This window comes from Thamnophis sirtalis, unplaced genomic scaffold (genome assembly GCF_051295495.1).
Source record: "Thamnophis sirtalis isolate CommonGarterSnake01/CBP01778 unplaced genomic scaffold, rThaSir2_p1.2 scaffold_10, whole genome shotgun sequence".
Taxonomy (NCBI): domain Eukaryota; kingdom Metazoa; phylum Chordata; class Lepidosauria; order Squamata; family Natricidae; genus Thamnophis; species Thamnophis sirtalis.
In genome coordinates, this window is record NW_028261390.1 from 64,257,128 (window position 1) to 64,280,670 (window position 23,543).

The window sequence follows — 23,543 nt, forward strand, 5'->3', positions numbered from 1 at the left end:
TTACTAAAAGCCCTAATTAAATATACTGATGAAAAATTAGATTTTTGTTCTCTTGTGTACAAAGGTTAAAAAAAAGTCATAATCATGAGTCAGGTTCATTATTCTGCTGGCATAGAGCTGCCTTCAACTTGGTCTAAAACACAATTAAGTTTGATTCCACTACAGCTTGTGAATTACAACACACTCCTCGCTGTATATCATTGGCTGTGAGTAGGTATTATAAGTATGTAATTTGTCTGTCCCTAAATGTGTATCCATAGTTGTCTGGTTCTCATCCAACACTACATGTAAGTGTGACTTGCTTTAGGTTTAGCAAGATATCAGAACACACCCATAATGGCTGAGTGTTATGAATTAACAAATCACAGCTTGTTTGTTGAATTAGGGTTTAAAAATGTTAGTGATTGGTGGACTGGACTTTATACCTGAATCTATATTTAGAAAAGAGAATAGATTTTATCTCTTTGATGATGTATTGCTATTTCAATCATGTTGCTTTCTTTTATCATTTCAAATTACACATCAAGGTATATTATAAAAAGCGATAGTTTTAAAGGTATACATTATATTAGAACATTCTATGATCCGAGCAAAAATTATATTCAGTGTTCGGGCTGATATAGGCATCAGTGATTTCGCTTGGTCTCTTTCAGCTTCTATTTTATTTTGCAGTGGCTAAAAGACTGCAAAAGGACATTCGGTACAGATGATGGGATTCATGGAGCTACCACAGATGCTCAGGTAGGAATCGGCTTCCAGTCACTGCGTCTATTTATGTCATGCCTAAATATAAAACCATACATGCTGCAGAATGCACACGTCCTAATGTTCCCATCAGGTTAAAGAGTAACGTTTTTCATTTTAGCTATCAGAAATATCTCTTGGGAAATTTAGAATGTATTAAATATTGGCCTGGAAATAATGGATTCTTCTTATTAAAGGGAGGGAAAGGCAGCTTATGGGTCTGGGTCTAATAACACTGAACAGATAACCAGGAAAGATGGAATCAGTGTACAAAGACTCCTCTCTCTGTTATGAAGCTGCCATTGCAAGGAAGAAACTTGGTAATTCTGCTTATCAGCTCATCAGATAAAATAGCTTTTTCTGGCACGGAAGCTAGGCTGCCTCAAATCCAATTAGTCCTGGGTTGTTTACCTATGTGGAAAGTAATATTAAAAATAATTACTTGGACAACAAAAATCTGATCTGAAGTGTTTGTAAAGAGCTTATCCACAGTAGAAAACACAGATTTCTTAGAACCAATGATTACATGAATGCATTTTGGGAAGGATCAATAATACCAGAGTATTAGTAAGTATATAAAAATACTGTTAAGAGGGAAAATCAATTACGTCCATGCTATTTCTAGGGTATTGGTGGTTTGATTTAAACTGTTTGATAAAAGCTGATTGCCAACTATAATAGCATTGCCATGGGGGCTGTTATATTCTTTTTGCTTTAAGTTTTCAGTTGCCCAGAGTTGCTTTTGCATCTGGAAAATCAACTGATTCTGAATGGTGGATAGACTTAGATCTTCAGATACTAAGAAGATTTGTCTTGTCCAGATTTAGAAAACATTTAGATTTTGTTGTACTTTACTCTCATTTCTTTCTTTATTAAGAAGTTGGGAGGTGGCTCTAAGAAGAGAGTTAAATTTTAAACAGTAACAGATTTTATTTTTCTTTTTTTTTTCTTGGTAATGTAGATGCTAGTAAGTAACAATCTGTAGAAAATTTAAACACTTGCCTTTCACAGCTACCCATTAAAGTAACTGTAAGAGTTTACTTTGAACTGAGAAACTGTAACATAGAGAAGGATGAAAATAATCAGAGGACTTAAAAACTAAGTCAAGTGAAAATATTATAAAAGAGATGGGCATTTTTTAGCAGCGAGAAGACTAAAGTAGAGAGTGTAGTAGTGCTCTTCAAACACTGAAAAGGATGTTATGCAGAAGTTCGTAGCTTTTTCTTTCTCAGATAAAGAATGTACGTTTCAAGGAGTCCAGAGTCTAGCTCAAGGGTGTCAAACTCGTGTTATCACAGCATCATCCCGGGACCTATCGTGACTTTTTTCCCCTTTGCTAAACCAGGTGTGGGCGTGGCCAGGAGGCCACAGGTTTGACACCCCATGTCTAGCTGAATACTGAGTGGGCAGAGTGGGGGAGCCTTTCTGGCAATAAGAGCACTTGATCATTCAAACTAGTGACCCCGAAGAAGCAATGGGACCCCCTGCATTTTACATGCCGAAGTTAAACAGTAATCTGTCCAACATGCTTTCGTTTAGATTCTTGCACTGTCTGAAGTTGTTATACTTGGCATAAATGGCATGTTCCACTTCTGTGAATTTGGAGTATTTATTTTTTAGATAACAGTATTTCCCTCTCCCTCAGATATAAAATAGAAGCCCTCTGACAAGAAGATTTAAAGCTGGGCTAGACATCCTCTAAGATACTGACTAGCCCTGTTCCAGCTTCTGTTTCCAGGCTATGAGACCTAAAAGGAGTTCGTACTTCTGTTCAGCTTGAGCATAGAACCACCGTTAGGAAGATCTGGGCCATGGCCTGCTTAATTGGGTCACAGTCCTTCAGTAGGCAAGGAAACAGCCCCACATTATTGCTGCTTCAGACATCAGTGAGGCAGACGAACAGTGGAGCCTGTTCCCAGTGTGCGCATGCGCAGAGTTGCAAGAAGAAGGGAACAAGCTAAAGAACAGGGGTCGACTTGGGAGTGAGGCCACAGGTGGATGATGAATGGGCCCTCCCAGAGGAAATAAAAGAGGAGCGAAAGGGGAGTGGAGTTTGCAGGAGACAATTAGTTCACTTAATTGGTTTGTGACTTCGAGACTCCTTGCCAAGTTTTGCAGATATTGGCCTGGCAGCTCTCCAAGCCAGATAAGGTCCATGACTTTAAATCCTCCCTTGAAAGACTTTGCTGGAAGTAAATGAGCAAAATTCACAGTCAATTAATAAAAAGGGTTTTTTGTCTAGACCAGGAGTTTGCTTCATGCTCTTGGGAAGCCTCGGTCAGAACAATCAGGAGGAAAGCTCTCTTTCTTTCTTTTTTTTTCTTGTAAGAATTTGATCCTTTTTTCCTTGCAGAAATTTTGTCCTCTGTTTTTCCACTCCCTCTACTTCAGCACATTGATATTGCAGTTAATGTCCTATATGAGTACTTTTCATGAGGTTCCTTTAAATGCATGAGGTTTGACGCCTGCCTTCACAGTTGTCGCTTGAACCTATTTATCCCCAATTTTCTTTTCTCTCCGTTCATTATCAGAACTTAACCAATGCTTTCTTGTCACTATTATATTTTGGTCATTTTGCATGATAACAAAGCAAGTAGTACAACCGGCTGTTCTATCACCTATAAATACTCAATATTATTTTTATACATGCATTAAACCCTTCTTTGGAAGTTTTTTTCCCCCCTTTAATTATATCTGGGGCATTCTGAGACCCATGGAAAATGAAGTTCTCTACTAATTCTTGATCTTTCTCCTTTTTGTATTTTGTGACCCGCACACCTTCTTGCTTAGCATTTGGAAATTCTAGCAGTAAGTGATGGCTCTTGATTTATCAAATAACTAACTATGCCAGTAACCAAACTGGCTTTCATTTTGTCTCGTGTCCATTTGTGATATCACAGTGTTTCATTATAGAATATTATGGAAATAACAATTGCTTTGCTTATCTATAATTCTAACTCGTTGGCAGTCTTTTTAGATGGCAGAATATTGTAGCTGTAGCAAATTATTCCAGTGTTAATTTTGCTTATTTATTTTAAATCCCTATTAACAGTTCATACCCACTAATGCAGTTCAATATGCAAATACAAGTTGATACTACGCTTCTGTCCATGAATTCATTACCTTTGAAGTTGAAATATTAAAAATAATCAAAACATGAAGAATATACAGACTGTATCAAAAACAGGCTTCATGGCCAAGTCACAAGGGATGTTCAAAGGCCATGTGTCAAAAGAGTGAAGAAGCCTTTAGAAGGAAATGGCAACCAATTTGAACATTTAATTCATATAGAAAATTGTATGCAGGCCTGGTTTTTGCTACATCCTGTATGTATGTATGTATATGTGTGTGTGTAGAAATATCTTTATTTGCAATACAATAGATTGAAATGTGATTAGGGCAGTGGTTCTCAACCAATGCAATTCATGTCATAGTAAGGCAGAGCCCACACATGCCAGTGTAACCTGGTTTTCAAGGCACTGGACAGGGCATCCCTGGGCCTTTTTATTCATTTGCCTGATGTCTGGAGAAAGAAGGGGTTCACATGCGGTCCTCACCCAACCTGTCTTCAGCCACCATGCATTTGGGGGACTCACTGGGATTCACTTCAAATTATTATATAGTTCTCTGTGTGATCTGGGATCCAGCATCAGCTCTGCTTCAATACATTTGTCGGGTGAAATGAGGTTGTGAATGGGTTTCAGTCCCATTTGAGCCTTTTGACCTTCTGCGGTGGGGCTCAGTCGTTGCGCAGCCTTGCAATCTGGACAGCTGTCCGTTGAGGACAGTGTGAGATGTGAGATCCATTATGCTTGAAGATGCAGGATGAAAACTTTTCCTCCCCCTCATTCCCCGTGAGATAGCGCCCTGGTGTGTTGGTTGTATCTGAGACAGCGGCTTCTTGACACTTTGAGAATGTGTTACTCACCTGGCCAAGCAGGCGGTAATTGCAGGCCTTGGCCATAAGGCCGAAACCATGGTGCATATCACCTGATTGGAGGCCATAGCTGCAGAGGTTGGCATCACATAATGTAACAATCGAAGAGCCCAGAACCAAAAATGTGAGCATGCGCAGCATCAAACACACAGTGATTATATAGGACGGGATAGCAGGTGGGCGGGCCCATCCGCTGATTGGAACTAGTCTGAACCGGCAGTAGTTCACCTCTGCATGGCTGCCATAAAGGAAGGAAGACCCACGCAAGAAGACGTCTCTTGCCTTTTGCCATTGGGAAGTCGCTTTTTGTATAAAGTTTTTTATTTGTTCATTTTCATAACATATAACCACATGTATACTATTACATAGCCAACATCGTATTGTTTTATTAAATGTTTACATCAATTCATCTTACCATCAACTCCCAAAAACCATTATTGGCTCTTCTGCTCTCCATACACCATATTTGTACCTTATCCATCATTTTCTTCTCCCTCTCTCCTCCTCCTCCTCCCTATCTCCTTTCTTCCCTCTGTTGTCCTTCTCTTCTATACTTCCCCTTCCTCTCTTTCTCCTCTCTCCCCTTTCCACTCCTCCTTTCTCTCCTCTCTCCTATCCATCTCTTCTTCAACACTGGGAAGTCGCTTTGGAGAGGGATATAGGCAAGGATTGTAGATGAGGGGCTGGGACAGATGGGGAAAAAAGCTGGAAAGGAAATCATGATTGTGCTTGAATGGATTGCTCGCTTGTCTCCTCTCTTCCTCTGGCAGGGCTGCAAGAATTTTCATTTCTGATCTGATGGAGAAAATGAAATGTTGCGTGCCATATCCCAAGCGGCACATCCAGAACTGCCTGCAAATAAATGAATGCCAGTCTCAGGGAGGTGGGGGGGAATAACTGGGATCGTATCGGTGGGGTGGACGTTATTTGATAGAGCGCTTGATGAGATGTGCAATGAAAGGTTGAGAACCACTGTTCTAAAATTGGAAGCAACAGATCCCCCCCAAAATAATACAACTTTTCCCTGCTAGAATATGGCATTTCTGAAATGTCATCAACATCCCTTCCTCTGCTGGAAATAGCTGCCCTTCTTAAAAGCCAAAGTTTATTATTGTAGCTAGCAAGAAAATATTTACTTTTTTAATTCAAAATCCACTGATGACTAGAAGCACTCATTTTTTCTCTGATTAGCTTCCTCCTCTATTATCTTAACCTTTCTTCTCTGCAGTAAGCCAATAACTATTTTTATATTGCAAATTCTGCTCTATACAAATTGTATGCTTTTGTCGCTTCTTTGGTTAATATATATTGTTTTTCCGGTGACACTTTTATTTTTATTTACAGGAATTAGAGCTGTGTCGGAGGCTGTATAAGCTGCATTTCCAGCTGCTCCTTTTATTTCAAGCCTATTGTAAACTTATCAGCCAAGTGAATGTAGTGAAAAAAGAGGCAGAGGTAAAGAAAATGCCACTGAAACTTGGAGAGTTGCTTTTACTACAAGACTTAAGGCTAAAAATTACATCTCTGAATTAAAAGGCTAAATAGGCTAATAAGGATGCCTATGCATTGTATCCCTTCTGCTTTTGTGCTCAAGTGTACACTCAAAAGCGGTTGATAACCAGTAAAAATACAGAATTTGATGGTTTATCGAAAGTTGGAAAGTACAAATTCATATTAAAATTTTATTAAACGTTAATCAGTTTGATACTCGATCCTCATCCAGCTTTATCAGATTTTACAGCATCCACTGTAAACGCTTGAGGTGTTTATGAGAACCTAAACCAATATTTAATAGCGGTAGCTGAATTTCTCATATCGGCTTAAATAGATTATTTAAACATACTTTCTGCCCAAAGCTGTCACAGAATAGGGGGGGGGGGAATTGCCTCTGTTATCAAAAATGCATGTACCACTCCTCTTTTTTCCTAGGTGATAAACATGTCAGAAGAGCTTGCTCAGTTGGAAGCCTGTCTGAAAGAAGCGGCTGAGTCTGTTTCTTATAGCAGTATTGAAGACGCTGAAATCCCAGAAGGTTCTCAGACCAGCACAGAGACAGCCATTCATTCGCTCATTGAAACCTTGCGGAATAAGGAATTTTTCTCTGCTATAGCACAAGTCAAAGCGTTCAGGTACTGCCAAATGCCTTTTGCTAACATGCCTTACCTGGAAAGGATGCAACTGAGAGTGAGTCTCAACCAAGGACTTATGTAAATCTGGGTCCATGGAATAGAAGCGCGCTATAAAATAAGGATATAGAATAGGAATAGAAATAGACTAGAATAGAATTCTTTATTGGCCAAGAGTTATTGGACACACAAGGAATTTGTCTTTGGTGCAGATGCTCTCAGCGTACATAAAAGAAAAGATGCATTCATCAAGAATCATCAGGTACAACACTTAATGATAATCCTAGGGTACAAATAAGCAATTGAATCATTAAAAGGATAACATTTAATACCAATGGAAGAGAACCTGGGGTTGAACTGTGGCACTCTCTGAGCTTGGCTGTTTCCTTGAGATGTTTCATGACCCAACTAGGTAACATTTTCAGTGATCTCAACGAGTGCAACAGGTGCTCCACAAGTAACATGCAATGCAGTCATTTCGTCTACTTTTGGAAAATGGGTGGGTTTTAGCAGAGGCCTCATATTAATTATGCCTGGAATTATACCTCCATAGGAAACCTTAGATAGCAATAGCGCTTAGACTTATTTATTTTTTTATTAATTTTTATTTCTCATATATACATTCACAATTATAGAATCTCATAACTGTTGTTAATAAAAAGTATTTCTAACAATTTTTCTCCCCTACAGTTAATATAATTGAGATTGCTTTCTTACCATCCCATACACCCATCTTATTTTACAACAATCCTACTTCTTCTTCCTTCCTTCCCTCCTTTCTTCTCTCCTTCTCTCCTTCCTTCCCTCCTTTCTTCTCTCCTTCTCTCCTTCCTTCCCTCCTTCCTTCCCCCCTTTCTTCTCTCCTTCATTCCCTCCTTCCTTTCCTCCTTTCTTCTCTCCTTCCTTCCCTCCTTTCTTCTCTCCTTCCTTCCCTCCCTCCTTCCTTTCCCTCCTTCCTTTCCCTCCTTTCTTCTCACCTTCTCTCCTTCCTTCCCTCCTTTCTTCTCTCCTTCCTTCCTTCCTCCTCTCCTCTGCTCTTCCCCTCTTCTTCCCTTTCCTCCCCTCTCTCCTATTCTTGCATTCCCTCCGTTTCTTCCTCTGCTTTTCCCTCTCTCCTTTTCCTCTCCTTTCTCCCCTCCTTCCTATCTTTCCTTCTACTCCTCTCTCCATCCCCTTTTTCCATTGTTGTGTTTACATATTTTCCTCTTCAGGGGGTGACCTGATTCTTTTTTTTTTCTTAATTGAAGGTTATAAAAAAAGGCAAGATTTACAAAATACAAAATACAAAAGAGATAAAACTCTTTTGTAAAAGCGCTTAGATTTATATGCTGTTTCAAAGTGCTTTCCAGCCCTCTCCAAGTGGTTTGACAGAGTCAGCCTATTGCCTCCAACAAGCTGGATCCTCATTTTACCCACCTCGGAAGGATGGAAGGCTGAGTCAACCTCACATTAATTTGGAATAGAGATGATCAACTTGGATCTTGATAAGAACGGTGACTAATAACTTCATTTCTGTGTCCCCAGGTGCATTTGGCCCAATGACATATTTGGCGATTCTGAAGAAGATCCAATTCAAACCCTCTTGCACATATTTTTCCGTCACCAGACCCTTGGCCAGACTGGCAGTTTTGCAATAGTTGGCTCAAAACAGGTTATGTCAGAAGCCAGCTCAAAATTAATGGAACTGAATTTAGAGATTCGGGAATCCCTGCATGTGGTGCAGTCATACCAGCTTCTTGCAAAACACACGGCTGTGAGAAATCTCAGTACAGGATTTTGAACCTCAGAAGAAGACTAAACAATGGGGAGGGAGTCCCTTTTATCAAGCACCTTTCATATCAAATGAAACTCTTCTATTCTCCAGGGAAGAACTTTTTTTAGAAACAAGTTGCATAGCGTAGTAACAGTTCTCAAAACAGCTGACATCATCTTTAATGCTTTTTTTTAATACCTAGTATCAGTAATACGAACTCTTTAAAAAATTGCATTAGAGAAAAGGGCTAAAAGCAATGCCTATAAAATGCATTTTTTCCCGTCATAAACAGAAAGTACATGGAGTTGCAATAATAGCCTCTTAAACTTGGAGATAATTAAAGCAGGTGAAATGAGGCTAAAATGAACAGTGGATGTTTTGGCTGAAGACCTGTGAAAACTTTCTGGCTTTTAGACAGTAAATAGTCAAATAATGTTGAATTCATAATTTTGACAGTGTCATGAGGAATGTGCTGTATTATACCGGATATATAAAAGACTGCAAAATCCATTGATTTATCAATATTGTATTTACAATTTATTCTATTTTTTGCCTGTAATGATAAAATTTATGCGTGTGAGTAGGAATGAATGGCTATCCAATCATCATATTTTGAGGATATGGATGTTTGATAAAGTTTGAGCATGCCGAAAAAAAGCACTGCAAGATTATTTTTGGAAAAAAGTATATATTTTTAGCGTTAATTCCTAGTCTGTAAATGTTCTGGAGTTTAATAATATTTAAAACTGGAATTATCCAGGTTTTTTTTTTAAAAAAAGGAATAATATATCTCTAACTGGTTTGGAATGCTGCTCAGTTTTCTGATCAGTGTTTATAACAAAATAACTGATAACTAACCAAAAAGTAGCTGCTTGCAGAGACTTTAAAAATGTATATTAAAGATGCCTATTGTCCTTCAGAACTCACTAGAAAAAAAAATAACTTATTTTATTCTGTACATATTCTAGAAATTGTATAGTGTAAAATCCAGTATTTTTTGTATAAATGTTCAATGACGTTTTATTTGAGAATAGTGTTCACGGCTTGGGGGGGGGAGTGGGGGGGGCAAGATAGGACAGTGTTTATATCTGTTGTTCCGCAGAGTTCAAGAGAAAGTTTTAAGCAGGCATGTTTCCCATGATTTCTCTTTTAAGCAAAGGCATTGGGGACTACGACAGGGGGAGGACGCAGCCTACGGATCCCAAAAGTCAGCTTTGTAATTCCTTCTCCAAGCATGCAGCATAAAAGTAACTGAATTCCATTTTTAAAAAAAATACATTTTAATGAAGCAAAAAGGGTGAATGTAATTCCTCTATTCAATGCCAATTGAATCCCCAACATTTTATGTATCTCATGCACTGTGATTAAAAATAAAACAAGTTTCCAGGGAGTAAAACACGAAAGAGTTAGCGTGGGCTTTTTTCATTGGGGAAATCAGTCCCGTTAAATATGTTGAAAGGCAGTCTTTATTTACACAACTATTGGACGGATAACACAACTCTTGTTCCATTTCAAAACTCTTGTTAACAAGATATATAGCGCATTCAGTCATTTTTTTTATCCTGGTAAAATTGAATTATTTTGAAGTTTCTGTGTTACTTTAGGTTGCGTTCTTAATTATTTAATAACCCATTACAAGTATACATGTAGTTTTTAGTTGTATAATTTTTACATATTTTATCATTCTCCTTTGTGTGTGTGTTTTGTTTTTTAGGGGGGGGCTTGTTCAAATAAAAATGTCAATCTACTCTTTTGTGTACTTTCTCAAAGAATTTAAGGATTGCAATCTGGTGGAGAATACTTGATATAACATGGTGTTTAATGCCGTTTAATACTTACTTTTAAAATCTTTATTTTTAACCGTGGAGTATGCATATAAACAGACTGTCCCTGCTAGGTTGGTGCTGAAGGACTTGAGTGGAGAAGGAAGCATCTCCAAAACAATTAACCGGATTGCTGCTTCCGGAGCCTCACATCATATTTGCCTTTTTAGGAATTAAACTTTTTAAAAGCAAAATTGTAATTTGAGAGCCTAGCTTGATCATTCGTAATGACAAAATTGTTAATTTTCTAATGTTCCCAGGTTTCATTTCATAAGCTGAAAATTCCCCACCTGTGGAAAGACTTTGGTCCAGGCCAGGCATGAAATGCTCTAATCTTTGCTACCGGTTTGGAACTGGGAGTGGCCACTTGCATGCAGCCCTTCTGCGCATGCGCAGATCGTCCATGATGATGTCTGGATAGGTGGGTGGAGCTTCCTGCCACCACCACTACCGGTTTGCCCGAACTGGGGCAAACCTCTGGTTCAGGCCCCCAGACTAAAAAGTGTGTCAGCTGCCTGGATCAGTAAGTTTGACTCCTGATGCCCATTTCCTATCTGAGACTTCTGTAAAACAGTGAGAAATAGAATTTGTATGGTTTAATTGGCAGAGTAGTATTGGCCAATTATGAATGCTAATTTCATTGCTCCTCATTTTTACAGTTTTTAAACGTATTAACAAGACCTTTACCATGAAAGATTCAAAACCAGATCCTGCTCTCACTTTCAGTGTGTGCAAAATTGCCCTAATAGCATACAAGTTTTCACAAACATTTGCATAAGTGCTACATAAAAATGACCTAAATCAGGGGTCCTCCAACCCCCCTGCCCGTGGACCAGCACCTGTCCGTAGCATGCCAGCAATCGGGCTGCGCAAAGGAACGAAGCCCCATCCATGGGATGCAGGTAGCATGCAAAACCACACCCCTTCCAGAATCTGTGGAAAAACCTTTCTCTATGGAACCGGTCCCTGGTGCCCAAAAGATTGGGGGGGGGGGGCACTGACCTAAATTACACAATTTTTAAAACATAAAAAGCAAATATCCACATTGTATCTCGAGTGATTACTTTGTAACATCAAAGCAAGTCTCTATTCCTGGTAAGTATAATATAATTGAACAAACATGCAGTGGTTTTACTAGGACAAGGAAAAAAATAGTGATTTTAAGAGAGTCGGTTTGGTGTAGGCATCAGGCTAGAAACTGGGAGCCAAGAGTCCTGTTCCTGCTTTAGGCACAAAGCCAGCTGGCTGACTTTGGCCCAGTCGCATAATCTCAGGAAGGCGGCAAGGGCAAACCACTTTGAAAGCCTGGCCAAGAAAACTATAGGGACTTGTCCTCAGGTAGTTGCCAACAGTCAAGACTCCTTGGCACAAAACTCTTGGTATAAATCAAGTTCATTCTGCCCTAAAAAAATAATTAGAAGAACCTACAGAAGCAAAGTGGGAAAATTGGTCACCTTTACCTAACAGTAGGAAAGCAAAAATTCTAAGCAAGAGTCAAAATGTAGGTCAGCCAGAGAGATGAACTGCAATGAAAAAAAATCAATGGAGGGATGGGTTTAATTTGCATTCTGGTAGCACATTTGAAGAGCTGGAAGGGACCTTGGAGGTTGTCTATCCAACCCCTTGCTGAAGCAGGACACCATATACAATTTGAGACAGGTGGCTGTCCAGTCTCTTCTTACAAAACTTCCAGTGATGGAGCACCAACTATGTCTGGTTCCACTGGTTAATTGTTGTTAGAAAGTTGCTCCTTAATTCCAGATTGCTTCCCTCTTTGATTAGTTTCCATCATTTCTTGTCCTATCCTTTGCCGCTTTGGAAAATAAATTGAACACACACACACACCCTCCTTGTTTGTGGCAGCCTCTCAAATACTGGAATACTGATACCATGTCACCCCTAGTCCTTTAATCTCGTCAAACCCAAAGCCTGCAATTGTTCTCCATATGTTTTAGTCTCCAGGCTTTTAATCGTCTTACTTTTTTCTCTACTTTTTCAAAGTCTCAACATCTTTTTTGTAGTGTGGTGACAAACATAACATTGATTAATGCTTCATGCAGCCTCCAGACCTATGTTTCTCAACCTTGGCAGCTTTAATACATGGGATTCAACTCCTAGAATTCCCCAGGCAGAATTCTGAGAGTTGAAATCATCATATCTTACAATTGCCAAGGTTGAGAAGCACTGCTTTAGACAATGGAGGCTGCTCCCAACATCAGCAGCCAATCTGGGATTCTTGGCATGCCACTTCCTCTTTTCTTTGCCAAACAAAAGAGCGGTCCATTCTGCCAAATTCCTTTGTGCCACCTGGACAAGTCCAAGTCTTGCTCATTTCATGGCGGTGCACACAAACAACTGTTCTCTAAAGCTGACATGCTGTTCTATCACTCTGAAATATTCTGAGATTCATCGTAATGAATGACTGGAGCAACTGACTCCCTTACAATCAAACTCTTTTGATTATTTTTTCTGCCTGAAAAGGAAGATAGAGGTTACCATTTTATTTAAACCTTGAGGCCATGGATGATTAGACTCCCATCAGTTCCCAGACAGAGCCCAGATTGAACAGGAAAGCAGTAACAGGATTATATCATGTCAATTAATGTATACCTTAAACTACAGCAGTGGCCAAAAATTGTGAAAACCTTTTGGGGAAAGTGTATTTTTGAGGCTTGATGGCTAATAACACAACTTTTTTTTTTGAGTGATACCATAAAATTATATATCAATGGAGACATAATTTAATCCAGAATGTAATGCAACAAAGTTTGCTCAATTATCTGTATTCTATGAAGTTATAGCCAGATATAGCTAGCAACAAAACCCAGTGAATAGAAGCAATCATTCAATCTTGGTTTCACATTATAACAGCTGCAGAACTAAAAGACTCGATTCGCTCCATGGGAAGATGACGCAAGGCGGTAATTCATGCTAAAGGTTACTCAACTAAGTATTAACCGACAAGGTGGTAATTTTTGTATATCTTGTTTTTTCTATGATGATAATTTGTGCATTTCTCATTTTTTTCTATGTGTTACTTTTCTTCTTTAAAACTGCTACTCTTAATAGCAAATCCTTCATAAGTTACATTGCATTACATTCTTGGTTAAATTATTTGTCTTGGTTGAACTACCAAACTGCCGACCTTTATGATCAACAAGCTCAGCATCTTAGCTACTGAGCCACCGCGTCCCTTACACTTACACTACATTAACCTTACACTAACCCTTATAGTTATTACTAACTCTAATAATCTCCTCCCCTCTGCTCACGCTTAAATTGAGCATTGCTAGAAACCGAAAACTGAATAGTTGTCCATTCCAAGTTACAGAATGCTTGCACCGAAGGAATCAGTGATATTATATGGAACTTTTAAACGACTTATTTAAACTTGAAATGACTTATTTAGGTCTGGCATGCATTAAGCAAAGAGGGTGGGGAAAGCAAAGTAGAAATAACTCACAATTATAATCATGGTCACTTTATTAGAGATCTATGCTCAAAAAAAATAAATGAAATTACCATATTGACTCCGGGCAAAGGAAATCTTAGTTGTTTCTAAACTTCAGATGGTGCATTATCTATGAAATTGCATTATCACCGACCAACAAAATAATTCCCCTTCATAGGTGTGCTGCTGAGATCATGCTCCCTTCTACCCATATCCATAATAATGCCTACGAACCTGGCACCCAAACAATTATGCCATTTTACTCAGCTGGAAGACAACACGGGTGCTGCAGTACACAACTTCTGAATTCTGGCAACTTGTGCTTGCTTTTTCCATCCTAACTTGAGTTCTTTCGACAGTGTGCTATCACAACTTTTTTCCATACGGTTTGCTTGCCTGCATTGGCAATTGTCACTGTGAAACACTACCACAACAGTTGTGAATTTTGCCTGAGGTTGACCCCACAGTGCATTCTTCTGTCTAGAGCAGCTTCTCCTATGAAGAAATTAAGACGATGATTTCCTTCCCGCATAACAACAACAAAGACTGACCGCTTCCGTCAGAAGCAAAATAAAAATGACGTTTGTCAGAATACGCCGAGCAGATTCCCCTGCTTCTTAATGCAATTATAACAAATGAGGTAGAGACGTTTGGTTCCATCACGACTTACATCTCTCCGCTTCCTTGGCAGGCTTCCCTCTCTTGGCAAACAAACAAAACTTTCTCCTCGGTGCAATTTGACGGCGAGGAACTCTCCTCTACGCCCTTTCCTTAAATAATATACTTGAAACTAAAGGTGCTGTCGCAAGAAAGCCGTTTCCCTTTGCATCTTCCACAAAGATCTTGCCGATGAGGTCTCTTGGGATCCACATGGCGCAGTTTCACGGAGCAGGAACATCTGGTCTGCTTGCAGCTCTGAAATCGACAGACAAAAAACGTAATAGGGTAACTGAAAATACAAGCGACTTGGATCTGTATATGAATTCTGCCGGAACAAAATTTTGACTAGGGACAATATGATTGAGGTCAGCTTTTCTGCATTTAGGCATACTGTTTGGTTGCAAGTGGGATGACTAACATTGCGTATTATTGGTGGTGGTGGTGGTGGTAACAGTACCAGGTTTCCCCAAAAATAAGACAGATTTTATTTTCTTTTGACCCCCGAAATAAACACTTGGCCTTATTTTCGGGGAGGATTTATTTTTTGGGGGGGAAGGCTTATTTTAACGTATGTGCTCAAAAGTCCAATTGGGCTTATTATCCAGGGAGGTCTTATTTTAAGGGAAACTACTACTACTACTACTACTAGTAGTAGTAGTAGTAGTAGTACCCTGTTTCCCTGAAAATGATACCTCCCCGGATAATAAGCCCAATCGGGCTTTTGAGCACATATGTTAAAATAAGCCCTCCCCCCAAAATAAGCCCACCCTGAAAATATTGCAACACAGCAGCAGCCATGAGGTGACTACGCTCAATGTCTCCTGCACCTCAAAAATAAGACCTCCCCCAAAATAAGGCCAAGCATTTATTTTGGGGGTCAAAAGAAAATAAGACCCTGTCTTATTTTCAGGAAAACCACAGTAGTAGTAGTAGTAGTAGTAGTAGTAGTAGTAGTAGTAGTAGTAGTAGTAGGTTTTGGAACATCTGGTTCAAGGAAGTGGTACATGTTCTGGCGATCTAAATTCTTCAGCCTCAGCTACTTTAAGATGTATGGATGTCAACAACTAGAATGCTGTCTGGGGAAACCTGGGAGTTGACATCCACACATGTGGAAATTGCTGAGGCTGAGACACACTCATCTAGATGGTTATTACAAAGCTCAAAATCTCCCCCTGCTCTCAGATGGCCTAACAAGAGGGAAGGAGCCTTTATATGTCAAGGATGTGGCAGTAGAAAGAACCAACTGATATGGAAAAGAGGATTAAACTATGTACTTCCTATATTCAAGAATTCCTGCAAAGAAGGAAGTCTGACTTCAGGTGTTCTATTTACCTCCACTTTATTATGTAGGAAAGTTATGAAGCATCCAACGATACACTAAAGCTCAAAATCCCCATATTAAAATCGATATACACAACTTTCAGTTGTTCCATTCATAATACCAGTCTAAAAAACTAGGTTAACTGGGAATATATGAATTTATCCATTCCCAATTCATTAAAAACATAACTTCTATGAACTAGTATCCCTTGAAATCAATACCAAGAATATTTTAAGATTTCAGAATGAAATTATAGTTTTCAGCTTGGTCCCACCAAATGAGATATTAACACAGGTTTGTAAAAAGTGAGCACGTACTTTAAGGACACAAATGTACTTCACAGAGCAAAAAATCCATACACCTTCAAAGTGAAAATATTTCTAAGCTGTCTTCCACAAACACGCCCAGAATCTACTGATATTTTGTTTTGCAGATTTCTGAATCCACCAATTAAATCACCCGCCAATCCACTAATTGATGGATTTAGTCAGCTGACTCTACCCATAGATGCAGTGGTTCGTAGCCATCAGCCACTCTTGACTTATTTCCCAAAATTAAGTAGGATAAAACCAGATCTGTACCTGGGTGAGAGGTTACTAGGGATTCTCAGGGCTTGATTGGGAAATCCCACCAAGTAGGAGCAAACCACTTCCACCTGCAGTCAAGCAAACTAAAGGGAGCTATCAACAGGGATCTTAATTTTAGGGCAGCTGAATTTTTTTTAATCTGCAGAGTTACATTCAGTGGAATTAAAGAGCATTACATGGTGAAGATGAATATTTTTTTTTAAAAAACCATCAGAACAGCTGCTTTTGGGAGCAAAAACTTAGCAATAGCAATAACAGTTACTTATATACCGCTTCATAGGGCTTTCATCCCTCTCTAAGCAGTTTACAGAGTCAGCATATCGCCCCCCCACAGTCTGGGTCCTCATTTCACCCACCTCGGAAGGATGGAAGGCTGAGTCAACCTTGAGCCGGTGAGATTAGAACCGCCGAACTGCAGATAGCAGTCAGCTGAAGTGGCCTGCGGTACTGCACCTTCCGAACTTGGTTTCATTTCAGAAGCCTGGTCGAAAGGAAAGGATTCTAATACCTTTGTTTTTAAACAATGAGAGGAACCACGCAGTGGAACCCCATGGGCCTTCGACCTTAAATGATGCCCTAAAAGGCTCTACTTACTTGGCAGGTAATATCCTCCACCCGGTACGGGTTGTAAGACTTCTGGCAAGTTCGGCAGAACTGCCTAAAGTAAACCTGTAGTAAGAAAGAGAAAATTCAAGTCACCCTCCAGCAAGCAAAGTCTACCTTGGGCAATGCTAGGATTTAGGACCACAAGGGCGAACCTATGCCACGGGTGCCAGAGGTGGCATGCAGAGCCCTCCTTACGGGCATGTGTGCCTTTGCCAGCTGCTCTTCTGGTTTCCGGCGCTTATGCAGCCAGAGCGCCGGAAAATGACCTGGAAACAGCCATAAACTCCTCCAAAACAGGCCATTTTGGGCCATTTTCCAAGCCGCTTTTAGTCATTTTCAGACTGTTTTTTGGCGCTCTGCAGGTGTGGCTTCCTGCCAGTTCTAAGCTCTTCTATATAGAAGAGGTTCCACAAATCTACAGTGCCGTTTAGAACCGGTTCCAGCTCCCTCCCCCCGCCCGTCCGCACATCATCAAGATGACGAGCGAGAGGAGGAATTCTGGGAGTTGAAGTCCACAAATCTTAAAGCTGTCAAGTTTGAACACCCCAGGGTTTTTTTCCCCCTAAAGGGTTAGGGATGCAAGGGTTCTGTAACTTGACAGCTTTAAGACTTGCACACTTCAATGCCAGAGTTCCTGAGCCAACATGACTGGAGGAGGAATTCTGGGAGTTGAAATCCACAAGTCTGTCAAGTTTGAACATCCCTGGGGTTTTTTTCCCCTAAAGGGTTAGGGGGTGCAAGCTTGACAGCTTTAAGACTTGTGTGCTTCAAATGCCAGAGTTTCTGAGCCAACATTTTGGTTGCTAGGCAAGAGCGGCTAAGCAAGAGCGTTGTTAAGTGAGTTTCACCACATTTTACAAGTTGGCCACGCCCACCTAGTCACATGACTGCCAAGCCACTCCCACCCAGTCACATGGCCGGCAAGCCACTCCCACAAAGCAGGCCACACCTACAGAACAGGTTCTTAAAAAATTTGAAACCCACCACTGCCACTCCGGCAAAAAAACAAAAAATGGCCTGAAAATGGCCCCCAAAACAGCCAAAAAACAGGCATGCGCGCGCCAGGTTTCCAGTGCTCTTTGGCAGTGGGGGGAGGGGGGAATGGCTTCACACACACAACCTAAATCCCATGCGTGTGCAAATGAATTTTACACATGCTTCCTCACTACTTCAGCAGCCTGACTCCCAATGGGTCACAGTGCAATGGCAGGCTGCAACCTAGAGGTTGGGGGCCTCTGGTGTACACCGCATCACTAAACACTGAAGCCCAATACTAACCCAACCAATTGTAGTTGTTAGGAATATAATTGGGTTGGGTTGGCAATATATAAATCATGTAACCTGTTTCTTTAAATCATACTGTAAAATGTGATTGGTTGCTGTTTTTCCTCAATCGGCCATAAGAGGGAGCCAGAATGACTGTTAGCTCTCTATTTGTTAGAACCTGGGCTGATCTGATCTGAGTGTTTTTTGAAGCTGGCTGTTAGAAAGTGCCGTGAGCTATTGTAGGTTTTGTAACTGCTAGCAAATTTTGAATAGCACAGACTGATTATATGATAGTGGACTATGTTATTTGGATTATCCCTTAACTGAAAGACATTGATGTCTGACTGTCTTATTTGTGTATGATTGGACTGTTGATGGACTCGGAAACCTCTATTCCACGACAGTAAAAGCCTATTTAAACTACAGTGTCTCTGTATGCTGGTTTGTGTGTTCTCCAACACAACTCTCACAACGCTTCGCTGAACGCACTCGCTCTCCCAACGGGAAGCTTACCTAACAGTAGTTATGAATGCCTACCTTGTTTGTGCCCTGCACACACCAGACATAGGCACTCTCCCATCGAATATTGCAATCCTTGCAGTGGTAGTAGCCATACTTCTGCTCTAGGAACTAGAAAACAGAGAGGTTTAAAAAAAAAGAATCCTACTGTAAGTCGTCTACTAAATTCATCTTACATCTTTTCTCAACCCAATGTCATGGTAGGATCCTTGGACTGGAACTCCTTCAAATCCCAGATAGAAAATGTTGCAGTTCTTATGCAAGTTTGTATTGTGTTCATTTTTTTATTTATTTACTGGATTTCTAGGGCTGATAATAGGGTTCTGTGCAGCGTACACTAACACACACACACCCAACACAATAAACCAAAGGAATCACCTAACACAGCAATCTTTCTCAGTTTGGGCAATTTTAAGAGGCATGAACCTAGAATTCCTATAATTCCTCCACCAGAATTGTGGGAGTTAAAGCCCAGACATTAAAGTTGCCAAGGTGGTCAGGACAGTAACAAGATAGTCATTCTGAAGAGGACTAAAGAGATAGCCTTCAACTTGCGGCAATTGGGACTGGAAAATTAATTTGTTAAGCAGAGCAGTTGCTAAGTGAGACATCCCATAACTATGACTTGCAACCTTCCTGCCAGCTTCTGCACAGATTGTGTGTGTCAAGAGGTTGGCAAATGGTGATCACATGACTCTAGGAAACTGTAACTCTTGTAAATGTGAGGCAAGTGTCCAGATCGAACCCACATAACTGTGTGGATGCTGCAAGGGTCTTAACCATCTATGTCAGTTAACAATTTTTTTAAGTTTGCTTCAGATTGTCAGCTTTAACTGAACGCCCTATATAAATTCCTGACAGAACAATTAATCGGTGGAACGACTTGCCTCCAGAAGTTGAGACTGCTCCAACACTGGAAGTTTTTAAGATGATGTTAGATAACCATTTGTCTGAAGTGGTGTAGGGTTTCCTGCCTAAGCAGGGGGTTGGACTAGAAGACCTCCAAGGTCCCTTCCAACTCTGTTACTCTATGCCATGAGCAACTGTACAAACTACACTGGCTGGATTCACAAACCACACATAGGAAGCAAGTGAGTAAACCCATATCATGGCTTACTCTGGTATGCAGAGCCCTAGAAATAAACCAGGAAGTCTGCTAAACTTAGTTTATAAGGTGTGAACAGCACCAGGGATTCTATTACCGCTAGAAGATGAGAATAACAGCTTCTAGTATTTTTAACCTCTGAAACAGTATTATCTGAAACAGCTGAATCCCTATCCTGGTTTCCCTTTAAAAGCTCCCCCCCCCCAGATGAATATTGATAAAAGTGGGAAGATTAGAACAGTGTTTCTCAACCTTGTCAACATGAAGATGTCTGGACTTCAACTCCCAGAATTCCTCAGCCAGTGAATGCTGGCTGAGGAATTCTGGGAGTTGAAGTCCAGACATCTTCAAGTTGACAAGGTTGAGAAACACTGGATTAGAATATATCGAAACTATGATTATAAATACAAGGGGTAAGATGTGGTCCACACTCTGTCGATAAAAGTATGCAATATATAAAATTGCAATAAAACTTGTCTTTAAAATAAAGTGGTTTTTTTTTTAAAGTTTCAAAAAGGCAATCTTGGCTTATTCTTTCCTCTGCCAGAGGGGAAAAAGTCCCTCTCTGCCTACCTCCCTTTCTTTTCCTAACTCCCCAGTACAAGTAAACTGAGTTTGGATTTTAAGCCAAGTTCTTAAAGCAGTGTTTGTCAACCTTGGTGACTTTGAAGTCCTGTGGACTTCAACTCCCAGAATCCCCCAGCCAGCTATGCTGGCTGGGGGATTCTGGGAGTTGAAGTCCACAGGACTTAAAAGTCACCAAGGTTGACAAACATTGTCTTAAGAAACAAACACGGGACCTAAACTTGGTCGTGGGAATCTCCCTTCCGTGTTTGGGGGAGCGAAGCGGTTCTTCCCCGTCTAGTTTCTCTCCACAGAGAGGCGGCTTCGAGCAACATTCCCTCACAGCGTGAGGGAGGGGGACCGAGGAGGGCGGCCGCGACGGCACGAACCGGCTTCCCCACCGGTTTTTAATGGGCGTCCGCACCGTCGCTCGGCCGCCCTCCGGCCTTTCCGCCCACGCCCTGCCGGTGTGAAGCCCCTCTTGGCTTAAAACAACCCGGCTGGGTTGCGGGGAGGCTCCTCGGGGCCTTGTCGTCGACGGGGGGGGGGGGGGCTGTGGAGGATTCGCACCTGGAAGCGCACGCGCGCCTTGCTCGGCCCGTTTTCCTCAGGAGCCGGTTGCGGCGGGGCGCCTTTCCCGTCTTCGCTTTTCCCCTTTTCCGACGCCGCGCTGCCGGCTTGGGGCTTCGACGGCGACTTCTTCCGCTCCTGGGACTTGGCGCTGCTCTCCTCGGCTTTGGCGGCGGTAGGAGCGTTCCCTTCGGGGCCCGGGGTCGGAGCGTCGTCGGGCGTCGTCGTCGTCGTCGCCGCCTCCCGGGCCTCGGCTTCTCCCAAGAAGGTGGTGAGGCGTCGCGAAGCCACCGGCGAGTAGACGGCGATGGTCCGGGGGAAGCGCACGTGCCGCGCGGCCCCGCTCACCGGGCAGCCTTGCTCTTGCTCGACGCCGCCGCCGCCTCCGCCGCCTCCGCCTCCGCGGGGCCGGGCGCGGAAGAACAGCGGCCGCGGCCCGAGCGAGCACTGGACCGAGACGTCCTGCCGCGGGTTGACCTGGACTCCCACCTCCTTGGTGTTGGCCTTGCGCAACCGCGGCGTCAGGTTAGGGTTGACCTGCGAGAGGATGGCCTTCAGCTGCGCCCGCTGGTAGTTGTCGAAGTACTCGGCCGCCGCCGCCGCCGCCACCGCTTCGCTGTAGCCGGAGAAGTAGCTGCTGCTGCGGTGCTGGTGGTGGGGTTGGTGTTGCTGGTGCCGCCAGGCGCCCGGCCCGCCTTTGCTCTTCGGCGGCTGGTAGCGGTAGGAGTAAGGGCTGTACGAGGGATACGCGTAGCTCTCCATGGCCTCGTCCATCAAAGTCGCCATCTCGGTCTCTCTCGCGCCCGCGGCCCCGAGGGTGGCCCTCCCGCCCCGAGCCGCTTTTAAATCTCCCGCCGGGCGGGCCTGGCCTGGGAGGCTGCGCTCGGCACGCAGCTCCCCACCCCACCCCCGACGAGGGACTCGGCTCAGCTGGGCGCTGCTTTGGGGAGGGAAGCCACGATATCCTAGGAGGAAAAGAAACTGGCGACTCTCCCAGCGCTTGGGGGATAGAATAGGAATAGAAAAGAATAGGAATAGAAATAGAATAGGAATAGAAATAGAAATAGAATAGGAATAGAATAGAAAGGAATAGGAATAGAATAGAAATAGAATAGGAATAGAATAGGAATAGAATAGAAAGGAATAGGAATAGGAATAGAATAGAAATAGAATAGGAATAGAATAGGAAAAGAAAAGAATAGGAATAGAATAGGAATAGATTAGAAAGGAATAGGAATAGAATAGAAATAGAATAGGAATAGAAATAGAATAGGAATAGAAATAGAATAGGAATAGAAATAGAATAGGAATAGAATAGAATAGAAAAGAATAGGAATAGAATAGGAATAGAATAGAATAGAAAATAATAGAAATAGAATAGGAATAGAAATAGAATAGGAATAGAATAGAATAGGAATAGAATAGAAAAGAATAGGAATAGAATAGAATAAGAATAGAAAAGAATAGGAATAGAACAGAATAATAGGATAGAATAGAATAACAGAGTTGGAAGGGACCTTGAAGGTCTTCTAGTCCAACCCCCTGCTGAGGCAGGAAACCCTATGCTAGGAAAGCCACAATATCCTGGTTTAATTTAGTCCCTAAAGAGAGGCTTGGGCCCATCCCATTGTGCTGCATTTCAAAAAAACCCAAACCTAACCTAGTTTAATAAAGGGCGGTGGCTCGGTGGCTAAGACGCTGAGCTTGTCGATCAGAAAGGTTGGTAGTTCGAATCCCTAGTGCCGCGTAATGGAGTGAGCTCCCATTATGTGTCCCAGCTTCTGCCAACCTAGCAGTTCAAAAGCCTGTAAAAATGCAAGTAGAAAAAATAAGAACCACTTTTGGTGGGAAGGTAACAGCATTTTATGTGTCTTTGGTGTTTAGTCATGCCGGCCACATGACCACGGAGACGTCTTCGGACAGTGCTGGCTCTTCGGCTTTGAAACGGAGATGAGCACCGCCCCCTAGAGTCGGGAACGACTAGCACATATGCGCGAGGGGAACCTTTACCTTTAACCTAGTTTAAATAGGGTTTCCTGCTGACATTGCTGTGTTGCTGGGCATTCTTGCTTTGGGAAACACAAGTGAAACGTTGCTTTTGGGCAAACACGCCCAGGATCCAGTTACCAAAATCTATTTTTGGATACCGTTAATTAATAGAAAAGGTGGTTAATTATGAATCTCAATTATCTTGCATTCCCTTTAGGCAAGCATGGATGAAAAAGGGGAAACGGTGCAATGTCCCGATGCGTTTATGCAGAAGAAAGGAATTGCACCGAGTTTCAAGTCCGTATTGATCAGGTGTGGCTACAAATGGAAACTGAATCAATGACAACTAGATAGACTAACTATTTGCAAGAATATTAAGTATCCTAGTATCAGGGACGTGGTGGCTCAGTGGCTAAGACGCTGAGATTGTAGATCAGAAGGTCAGTGGTTCGAATCCCCAGCGCCGTGTAAGGGAGTGAGCTCCTGTTGCTTGTCCCAGCTTCTGCCAACCTAGCAGTTCAA

General features: G+C 41.8%; 2 protein-coding genes across 8 annotated transcripts in view; one reads left to right on the forward strand and one right to left on the reverse strand.

Moving 5' to 3' along the window:
* The window catches only part of FRYL (FRY like transcription coactivator), a 156,118-nt gene extending 145,811 nt beyond the window's left edge, over positions 1-10,307 (forward strand). For 5 of the 7 annotated variants that reach the window (XM_087724769.1, XM_087724772.1, XM_087724770.1 and 2 more), the window contains 5 exons: positions 673-741; positions 3,535-3,552; positions 6,026-6,136; positions 6,611-6,810; positions 8,332-10,307. In XM_087724769.1, coding sequence (XP_087580895.1) covers positions 673-741; positions 3,535-3,552; positions 6,026-6,136; positions 6,611-6,810; positions 8,332-8,587 — 654 coding nt within the window. In that variant the 3' untranslated portion in view covers positions 8,588-10,307. The remainder of the gene's footprint in view (positions 1-672; positions 742-3,534; positions 3,553-6,025; positions 6,137-6,610; positions 6,811-8,331) is intronic. The other 2 variants (XM_087724766.1, XM_087724768.1) reach the window with 1 other exon arrangement.
* A 3,572-nt stretch (positions 10,308-13,879) lies between these two features.
* On the reverse strand, positions 13,880-21,818 carry ZAR1 (zygote arrest 1). Its single transcript, XM_087723802.1, is given in 6 exon segments — positions 13,880-14,749; positions 16,997-17,071; positions 18,812-18,904; positions 21,033-21,080; positions 21,083-21,196; positions 21,288-21,818. Coding segments are annotated over 6 exon segments (1,005 nt in total). The 3' UTR covers positions 13,880-14,605.
* Positions 21,819-23,543: the final 1,725 nt, after the last annotated feature.